General features: G+C 35.7%; 1 protein-coding gene across 1 annotated transcript; it reads right to left on the bottom strand.

Annotated features, from left to right (window-relative positions):
* Positions 1-4019: 4019 nt before the first annotated feature.
* On the bottom strand, positions 4020-8568 carry LOC137030179 (mucin-2-like). Its single transcript, XM_067400361.1, has 3 exons — positions 8523-8568; positions 4212-8127; positions 4020-4083 (listed from the first exon to the last, which is right to left on the bottom strand). The coding sequence occupies exons 1-3, from the start codon at positions 8566-8568 to the stop codon at positions 4020-4022; spliced, it is 4026 nt and encodes a 1341-aa protein (XP_067256462.1).
* Between the last annotated feature and the right edge of the window lie 1989 nt (positions 8569-10557).

The following is a 10557-nucleotide window of genomic DNA, read 5'->3' as shown; positions in this document are numbered from 1 at the left end:
TAATACATCTAAATGCCACTTCAGATACAGCTTCTGTGTCACCTCTACAGTGCAAAGATGGATTTTGTCTGATTGGTAACGACCCTATTATGTCTTATTATTCTTATGGCATTTATTTAATACACTTAAAAGTTCAAATAAAAAGGAGACACATACGTTTAAAATAGTTGCTATTATAGCCCTAGAAATCGATTTAAATATCATCCCTTAGTGGAAAAGTTCTGGAAAAGTTTCTGTCACTGCTTATAAGTGTGGGATTTTCCCCCCTCATTTTTCACGATTTTCTGCAAAATCTTTTTCCTTTTTGGTGTTATAGAAATTGTCTCCCTAATGCTAAATGACCGACAGTAACATCCAGGTATGCAAACTATTGCTCATCTTTGGCAAATTTCTGCTCTAAATTCAGTCTTCTAAGTCAATACAAAAGCAATTTGTCATATTTGAACTGATGTTGTGGTAGGCTATAGTTCAACTTTATTCATATTTAATTGAAAATTAAAAAAAATTCTGTTTGCAGTGTACACCAGTAATGACTAGACAGATTATAAAAAAGGATGCTAGTCATTTATTAATGTTAATAAATTTTCTACTGCATTTATTTAAAAATATAATAAAAACAGTGAAATATTATTCCAGTGTAAATCAGCTGTTTTCTATGTGAATATATAGTAAAGTGTAATCTATTCCTGTGGTCAAAGCTGAATTTTCAGCATGATTACTACAGTCTTCAGTGTCACATGATCCCTCAGAAATCATTCTGATATGATGATTTGATGCTCAAGAAACATTTATGATTATTAGCATTGTTTAAAACAGTCGTGCTGCTTCAGATTTCTGTAAAAACTGCCACTTCACTGCATCCTTTAAAATTGCAAAATTGAATGCATTTCTTAAAAAAAAATCATACTGATCCCAAACTTTTGAACAGTAGCATAAATCCAGACCAAAATAATGAAATTAAATAATTAAACTACAAATGTCATTTTGCCAGCATCAAGGGTTTTTATATATGATCCTAATACTTACATTCAGCAAAATTAAATATAATCACATAACATACACATAACAACAGTACATACATTACGCTGTGTATGGAGTATAAAGTCTATTGTAACCCTTTTATGGTACACATCAAAAAGACAACGATGCTCAATTAAGAAAATAGACCATACTGCATGGTGGTTATAATTATCAGTATAAATAAGAAAGTATGGCTGTAGTAATATTGAATGTCAAACTCACCCAATCCATTGCTTATCTGAATGTTATATCATACACACAGGTTAAGCTGCTAGTCTCTTGACAAACTTAGGTAAAGTCATTCTCTCCTCCAAGTCATCGTTTTTATTAGCTTCGAGTCACATGACAAACTGCATAGAGTGGTGAGGCATTATTGCTTTCCATTCTTAACCAAACTGGATTTACCCACTTATACAACAATACATTCCTCCCCAAGCATGCAGTTTCACAAAAATATATGTCATTGGAAGAGCAGGTGATCAGGGTGTGTTGTGTTATTGAGTTTTTTTGCAGGTGCTTTAGATCAAATGATTAAACTTATAAAACAGACTAAATAATATTGTAGGCTGCGTTATCACTTTTAAAGAGCAGTGTATGTTCTATTTGCTGATCAACATCATTTAAGTGATCACATAATGTAATACTTATTTAAAAACGTCAGATATGTGTTTCCAAGTCTGTGAGCATTTATTTCTTCTGTTGGACCTCATTGGCTTTAATTGGACAAATAAACACTGAAAAAGAAATTGTACAATATGAGAGTTTGGAATAACATGATGGCAGAATTTATTTCCTTTTTGGCAAATTATTCCTCATAACATTAGCTCGTACTTTTGATCCTCAAACCCTTCATGTCTACAACTTACATAGCATGTGAGATGTTTGCATATCTCTCCATCTATCTGCTGAAGGAATGTAGAGTGTGCTTTTTATATGAACAAAGATTTAATCGGACATACAGTACATTTATTCATTTAGTGGATGCTTTTATCCAAAGCACCTTACAAATGAGGAAAATCCCAAGAATTTTGTCACAGGAGCCAACAATATTCATACTAATTTTAAAGTATAAACAATATTACACTGAAAAAAAAAAATATGTTGGATTTACTTAAATAAATTAAGAAATGACTAAATTAAGTACAATTTACAGATAATTACAAAGAAACCACAAGTAACACATTGAATTAATAGTATTTTCTTGTAAAACATACTCCAGTAATGTTTTATTTACAACTTTGAAAGAAATATTTTATTTACAGTGTATTACACAAGCTACAACAAAGGTGAGATGTAGAAAAAAAAGTTTTACATTGTCTGTGTTGCATGACAGGTTTTAATATATATCACTACAACCCAAGACAGTGCTGCAAATAATAAATATAATAGAATATATCTACATATGATGATACAAACTATCATATTTGATATATTGTTGAAATGAAAGTTAGTTTTCATGCAACATTATACCCGTTTTTCACTTGTTTTTGTTTGTTTGTTTGTTGGGTTGCTTTAGGCACTTAGTCATATGATCTGTATGATGTTGAAATAATTGGCATAGTCTTCCTGTGTTTTCGGTAACAACTAAAACATTTCAGCTAGTTCATTGCTTAAATGCTCAATCTCTTTCTGTTTTAACAGTTCTGCTGTTCTGCATTTGTCATGTACAAAAAGAGCAAAAAAATAAGCTCTCTGAATTGCACACTTCACATTTAAGTAGTTTTGTGTGACTGTTTCATGGTCTTGACACTGTGGTCATGATTGTGATTTGTTTTACCAGTGGGTGATTAAAGGCAATAGTTTTAAACATTGGTACTTGCTGTGTGTTTAAGAGGAAAACAATAGTGCCTTTTCCTGACTTATTAACTTTTATTTCTCTGGTGATGTTGTTTTGTGATGGTGAGTTTGTCAGATCTGTTGCTATTGAAGACATGTTTGACAAGGTGTCTGTGATTGTAGATGCCTCCAAATCTGATTTGTTAAGGTCTGGTTGAATGGGTAAACCCAAAGTTGAGTCATTGCTTATGGCTATGGGAAGAGATGATGGAGAAAATGGGTTTAAGAAGGTGTTTGCATTAGTTTTTTGGTTTTCCTGAGTGGTTGGAAAAATTGAGGACATGTCCATTGATATCGGCTTGGAATCAGGTGTCACTGCTTGTCTTGAAACTGTTGCCTGTAAAGATGACAGAGAAAATGAAAATGGCTGAATGTGAGACCTACACTGTTTGCAATTTTACAGAAAAAAATCTTGACAAATTCTACGCTAAAAACCTGTTAATTGGTTAACTGTGAAAAATTATGTAAGGTAAAAGCTATGAATTATCATATAATTTATGGTGAAAATGATATATATAATTTTCTCTGGTGATTACTTAATGTTTATTGCATTATTTTAGTGTCATGTGTGTTACTCTTATGGTGTTTTGTATGACCATGTGCACAATATATATGTTTTATTTTACAACCTGGATTATAGTTCTGAAAAAGAGTGATGCTTGATCACATGCCTGAGCCTTTAAAAGTAAAATGCAGCTTGTGATTTGCTTGTGAATACCAGTACCTGAGTTTGCAGATGGTTGGTAACCAGCAAAGGCTTTGTTGTAGATGTTCCATGTAAAGTTGATGTTATGAAACCAGTTACAGGTGTTTGTGAGTGTTCTTGGATGGTGAGTTTAGTTGTAGGAGTAGTTGTGTTTGTTTGTTCAGTACTAGATGTAGGTTGTGTTGCTGTTGCTGTAAGAGGGGCTGTAGTTGTAACTGTATAATCTGTTGTAGATGTTGAAGGAGTTGTGGCCGTTGGTTCAGTTGTAGATGTAGGTTGTGTTGCTGTTGCTGTAAGAGGGGCTGTAGTTGTATCTGTATGTTCTGTTGTAGATGTTGAATGAGTTGTGGCCGTTCGTTCAGTTGTAAATGTAGGTTGTGTTGTTGTTGCTGTAAGAGGGGCTGTAGTTGTAACTGTATCATCTGTTGTAGATGTTGAATGAGTTGTGGCCGTTGGTTCAGTTGTAGATGTAGGTTGTGTTGTTGTTGCTATAAGAGGGGCTGTAGTTGTAACTGTATGATCTGTTGTAGATGTTGAAGGAGTTGTTGCCGTTGGTTCAGTTGTAGATGTAAGTTGTGTTGTTGTTGCTGTAAGAGGGGCTGTAGTTGTAACTGTATGATCTGTTGTAGATGTTGAACGAGTTGTGGACGTTGGTTCAGTTGTAGATGTAAGTTGTGTTGTTGTTGCTGTAAGAGGGGCTGTAGTTGTAACTGTATGATCTGTTGTAGATGTTGAATAAGTTGTGGTCGTTGGTTCAGTTGTAGATGTAAGTTGTGTTGTTGTTGCTATAAGAGGGGCTGTAGTTGTAACTGTATGATCTGTTGTAGATGTTGAAGGAGTTGTGATTGTTGGTTCAGTTGTAGATGTAGGTTGTGTTGTTGTTGCTGTAAGAGGGGCTGTAGTTGTAACTGTATGATCTGTTGTAGATGTTGAAGGAGTTGTGATTGTTGGTTCAGTTGTAGATGTAGGTTGTGTTGTTCTTGCTATAAGAGGGGCTGTAGTTGTAACTGTATGATCTGTTGTAGATGTTGAATAAGTTGTGGTCGTTGGTTCAGTTGTAGATGTAGGTTGTGTTGTTGCTGTAAGAGGGACTGTAGTTGTAACTGTATGATCTGTTGTAGATGTTGAAGGAGTTGTGGCCGTTGGTTCAGTTGTAGATGTAAGTTGTGTTGTTGTTGCTGTAAGAGGGGCTGTAGTTGTAACTGTATGATCTGTTGTAGATGTTGAAGGAGTTGTTGCCGTTGGTTCAGTTGTAGATGTAAGTTGTGTTGTTGTTGCTGTAAGAGGGGCTGTAGTTGTAACTGTATGATCTGTTGTAGATGTTGAACGAGTTGTGGACGTTGGTTCAGTTGTAGATGTAAGTTGTGTTGTTGTTGCTGTAAGAGGGGCTGTAGTTGTAACTGTATGATCTGTTGTAGATGTTGAAGGAGTTGTTGCCGTTGGTTCAGTTGTAGATGTAAGTTGTGTTGTTGTTGCTGTAAGAGGGGCTGTAGTTGTAACTGTATGATCTGTTGTAGATGTTGAATAAGTTGTGGTCGTTGGTTCAGTTGTAGATGTAGGTTGTGTTGTTGCTGTAAGAGGGGCTGTAGTTGTAACTGTATGATCTGTTGTAGATGTTGAATGAGTTGTTGCCGTTGGTTCAGTTGTAAATGTAAGTTGTGTTGTTGTTGCTGTAAGAGGGGCTGTAGTTGTAACTGTATGATCTGTTGTAGATGTTGAAGGAGTTGTGATTGTTGGTTCAGTTGTAGATGTAGGTTGTGTTGTTCTTGCTATAAGAGGGGCTGTAGTTGTAACTGTATGATCTGTTGTAGATGTTGAATAAGTTGTGGTCGTTGGTTCAGTTGTAGTTGTAGGTTGTGTTGTTGTTGCTGTACGAGGGGCTGTAGTTGTAACTGTATGATCTGTTGTAGATGTTGAATAAGTTGTGGTCGTTGGTTCAGTTGTAGATGTAGGTTGTGTTGTTGTTGCTGTAAGAGGGGCTGTAGTTGTAACTGTATGATCTGTTGTAGATGTTGAAGGAGTTGTGATTGTTGGTTCAGTTGTAGATGTAGGTTGTGTTGTTGTTGCTGTAAGAGGGGCTGTTGTTGTATCTGTATGTTCTGTTGTAGATGGTGAATGAGTTGTGGCCGTTGATTCAGTTGTAGATGTAGGTTGTGTTGTTGTTGCTGTAAGAGGGGCTGTAGTTGTAACTGTATGATCTGTTGTAGATGTTGAAGGAGTTGTGGTCGTTGGTTCAGTTGTAGATGTAGGTTGTGTTGTTGTTGCTATAAGAGGGGCTGTAGTTGTAACTGTATGATCTGTTGTAGATGTTGAAGGAGTTGTGATTGTTGGTTCAGTTGTAGATGTAGGTTGTGTTGTTGTTGCTGTAAGAGGGGCTGTAGTTGTAACTGTATGATCTGTTGTAGATGTTGAAGGAGTTGTTGCCGTTGGTTCAGTTGTAGATGTAGGTTGTGTTATTGCTGTTAGAGGGGCTGTAGTTGTAACTGTATGATCTGTTGTAGATGTTGAATAAGTTGTGGTCGTTGGTTCAGTTGTAGATGTAGGTTGTGTTGTTGTTGCTATAAGAGGGGCTGTAGTTGTAACTGTATGATCTGTTGTAGATGTTGAAGGAGTTGTGATTGTTGGTTCAGTTGTAGATGTAGGTTGTGTTGTTGTTGCTGTAAGAGGGGCTGTAGTTGTAACTGTATGATCTGTTGTAGACGTTGAAGGAGTTGTGGACGTTGGTTCAGTTGTAGATGTAAGTTGTGTTGTTGTTGCTGTAAGAGGGGCTGTAGTTGTAACTGTATGATCTGTTGTAGATGTTGAAGGAGTTGTGATTGTTGGTTCAGTTGTAGATGTAGGTTGTGTTGTTGTTGCTGTAAGAGGGGCTGTAGTTGTAACTGTATGATCTGTTGTAGACGTTGAAGGAGTTGTGATTGTTGGTTCAGTTGTAGATGTAGGTTGTGTTGTTGTTGCTATAAGAGGGGCTGTAGTTGTAACTGTATGATCTGTTGTAGATGTTGAAGGAGTTGTGATTGTTGGTTCAGTTGTAGATGTAGGTTGTGTTGTTGTTGCTGTAAGAGGGGCTGTAGTTGTAACTGTATGATCTGTTGTAGACGTTGAAGGAGTTGTGGCCATTGGTTCAGTTGTAGATGTAGGTTGTGTTGTTGTTGCTGTAAGAGCGGCTGTAGTTGTAACTGTATGATCTGTTGTAGATGTTGAAGGAGTTGTGGCCATTGGTTCAGTTGTAGATGTAAGTTGTGTTGTTGTTGCTGTAAGAGGGGCTGTAGTTGTAACTTTATGATCTGTTGTAGATGTTGAAGGAGTTGTGGCCATTGGTTCAGTTGTAGATGTAAGTTGTGTTGTTGTTGCTGTAAGAGGGGCTGTAGTTGTAACTGTATGATCTGTTGTAGATGTTGAATGAGTTGTTGCCGTTGGTTCAGTTGAAGATGTAAGTTGTGTTGTTGTTGCTGTAAGAGGGGCTGTAGTTGTAACTGTATGATCTGTTGTAGATGTTGAATGAGTTGTGGTCGTTGGTTCAGTTGTAGATGTAGGTTGTGTTGTTGCTGTAAGAGGGGCTGTAGTTGTAACTGTATGATCTGTTGTAGATGTTGAAGGAGTTGTGGTCGTTGGTTCAGTTGTAGATGTAGGTTGTGTTGTTGTTGCTGTAAGAGGGGCTGTAGTTGTAACTGTATGATCTGTTGTAGATGTTGAATGAGTTGTTGCCGTTGGTTCAGTTGTAGATGTAGGTTGTGTTGTTGTTGCTATAAGAGGGGCTGTAGTTGTAACTGTATGATCTGTTGTAGATGTTGAAGGAGTTGTGGTCGTTGGTTCAGTTGTAGATGTAGGTTGTGTTGTTGTTGCTGTAAGAGGGGCTGTAGTTGTAACTGTATGATCTGTTGTAGATGTTGAATGAGTTGTTGCCGTTGGTTCAGTTGAAGATGTAAGTTGTGTTGTTGTTGCTGTAAGAGGGGCTGTAGTTGTAACTGTATGATCTGTTGTAGATGTTGAATGAGTTGTGGTCGTTGGTTCAGTTGTAGATGTAGGTTGTGTTGTTGCTGTAAGAGGGGCTGTAGTTGTAACTGTATGATCTGTTGTAGATGTTGAAGGAGTTGTGGTCGTTGGTTCAGTTGTAGATGTAGGTTGTGTTGTTGTTGCTATAAGAGGGGCTGTAGTTGTAACTGTATGATCTGTTGTAGATGTTGAAGGAGTTATTGCCGTTGGTTCAGTTGTAGATGTAGGTTGTGTTGTTGTTGCTGTAAGAGGGGCTGTAGTTGTAACTGTATGGTCTGTTGTAGATGTTGAACGAGTTGTGGCCGTTGGTTCAGTTGTAGATGTAGGTTGTGTTGTTGTTGCTGTAAGAGGGGCTGTAGTTGTAACTGTATGGTCTGTTGTAGATGTTGAACAAGTTGTGGCCGTTGGTTCAGTTGTAGATGTAAGTTGTGTTGTTGTTGCTGTAAGAGGGGCTGTAGTTGTAACTGTATGATCTGTTGTAGATGTTGAAGGAGTTGTGGCCGTTGGTTCAGTTGTAGATGTAGGTTGTGTTGTTGTTGCTGTAAGAGGGGCTGTAGTTGTAACTGTATGATCTGTTGTAGATGTTGAATGAGTTGTGGCCGTTGGTTCAGTTGTAGATGTAAGTTGTGTTGTCGTTGTTGTTGTAGGAGGGTTTGTAATTGTAACTAGAGTATTATTTGTAGGTGTGTAACTGGAGAAAAAAATGAATTCAAGATTCCTGCAAATAAAAACATTAAATACTTGTCATTTTGACAGCTCATTTTTGTCATGCTTTGCTCATTACATTGTTTCCATATTAGTTTTAGTTTTCATTTCTTAAAAAAATTGACTGGTCATGCTCATGAAATCTGGTAAAGATATAAATTGAAATCTCATAGATACTGAACCCCAACAGATCTTTCAGAGGGACATCATTCTGCGTCATCACATCTCTTAGTTTGACAGAAATGCATTGATCATATCTCACCGCAGAGGAGCAAGAATCCTGCGTTACGACCCATGGAGTTCTTCATGCTCACCAAATCTGAAAAAAATGTTAACATAGTGATTGTAATCAAAATGTGACAAAACACATCACAATTTTTTATAAGTTCAGGTGCTGGCATCTCTCTGCTTGCATTATTCTTGTCTGTAAAAGTTTAGTCACATTCTGGGTGGGAGTGCACTAAGAAAGCACTGGCCTGCTGAAAACGTACTTCATTTGCACACTTTGATGATTAGGAATTATAAAAATCTGATTTATTATTTGGTTATTTACCTCTGGCATAACTGCAAGGAAATGTACATAAATATCTTTGTTTAAAACTTAATTTAAAGTGTTAGTGAATGCACCTCTAGGACTTTCATGACTTTCAGTAACTATAATAAGCCCCAAAGTCTAGTTATTAAAGTGCGAAGTACTACTATCATGAAAGAGAAGTTGTGCTTGCCTTTTCTTCCCTATTTTGTCATATATCTGTGTGAAATAGCTTCTGGAACAAGAACAAATGTAGGGCGGGGCTTGATTTTGTCTGAATTGATTGGATGGTTTGCTATTGGTGGATCTCATGTGAGTGACAGGTTGCCCCGCCCTCATCATCAGAGAAGGGAAGAGATGCTGCAAGAGGAAGATATTCTGATTCAAGATTATGAGGAACATGAGTTTAACACAATAATGATGATGTGCACCGATAAATATAATACTGCAATATTCCATTAAAAATATAAGAATGATTTCATGGTTACTGTAAACATTTTGTTTTGGCTTGAAGAAATTATGACAGAAATATATTATTTTACTGTAGGATGTACTATTCAAAGTAAAAATAACAACTACAATATTCCGTCTATTAAAACATTATTTTTAAGAAATTTAAATTGTCCATGTTTTAATCACAGCACTTTGTTTGCCAAAAAAAAAAAATGAAAAAGAATTGATTTTATTCAATTTTTTTTAGTACATCTGCATTTTATTACAACCATTTTTTATAATAAATTTGCATTTAATCATACAACACAGAATCCTGAAAAATTTAAATGAACAACACAGACTTTCTGAACAGATGAAACATTTTTAACTCATTTTTATTCATTAAAATGATTAGACGTGTTTTATTTTTAAAATATAATTAAAATTGTAAAAAATTAAAATTTTTCATATGGCATTACAAAAATAAGCCAGCCTGTGATGTTGTTCATAGAGGATCACAGAGTGTGTACAATGTCATTAAGGTAAATATTAATAAAATAATGACTTATAGTTATAAAACACCTTTGCCACATTGACCTCCTCTACCAAGACACCATTCACACCAGTTCACCACACTTTTCCTCACACTTATGATGAAGAAAAAAGACACCAGTGGGATATTGTATAACACCTTCCCTGTCGCTAATGCAAATAACCCTCTCAAATGTTCTCACAACTTTGCATATTAACAAAAGTGTCTGTATTATAGCGATGCAGATGCAGAGTGCGGCATGGAAGTGCAAATGAGCTTTAGTTCTGCTTAGTTCTTCTTTGTTTGTTACTTGTAACTATATGATCTAGTAAGATATTTCATTTGATTCTCTTCTATTCAGTACATGCAATATATGAGTGAAATTTTAGGTGATTCCCTTTTTGCAAATAAAAAAAAAACAGTGAAAAACAAATGTATCACTCAAAATCAATGTAAAATTTATGAAAGGTGTAAAGTCTTAATAAATTTTGTCTTAAGTAAATTTTGTTTTTGCATCTTTTTGTAAAGATTAAGTTTACTAGTCAAATGACTAGTAATTAAAATAAGCCATACAGCTTTTTCTGCTAATATGTAAAATGATGTGTAGTTGTTAATAAAAATCAAATAAAAATCTTGATGATGATGATGAAAAACACCATAGTAAGAGGGTTTCTTTTTTCTATGTTCTTGTTTTGTGAGATTTTCATAATATTTTTCTCAGCTTTGTTTGGATATGATGTGAAAATTATCTAAAAATATTATGTAAAATGTAAATTATATTATATACTCTTTGCCTGTGTT

The sequence above is a fragment of the Chanodichthys erythropterus genome, chromosome 11, assembly GCF_024489055.1.
Source record: "Chanodichthys erythropterus isolate Z2021 chromosome 11, ASM2448905v1, whole genome shotgun sequence".
NCBI classification, from domain to species: domain Eukaryota; kingdom Metazoa; phylum Chordata; class Actinopteri; order Cypriniformes; family Xenocyprididae; genus Chanodichthys; species Chanodichthys erythropterus.
This window is presented reverse-complemented; position numbering and strand designations above follow the sequence as displayed.

Bases quoted from the DNA above. Each gene is read 5' to 3' on its own strand.
- LOC137030179 (XM_067400361.1), bottom strand. From the start codon at position 8,568: ATGAAGAACTCCATGGGTCGTAACGCAGGATTCTTGCTCCTCTGCG. The intron at 8,128-8,522 runs GTGAGATATGAT...CATCTACAACAG, and splicing joins AGGATTCTTGCTCCTCTGCG to ATCATACAGTTACAACTACA. The intron at 4,084-4,211 runs GTCCACAACTCG...CATCTACAACAG, and splicing joins ACATCTACAACTGAACCAAC to ATCATACAGTTACAACTACA.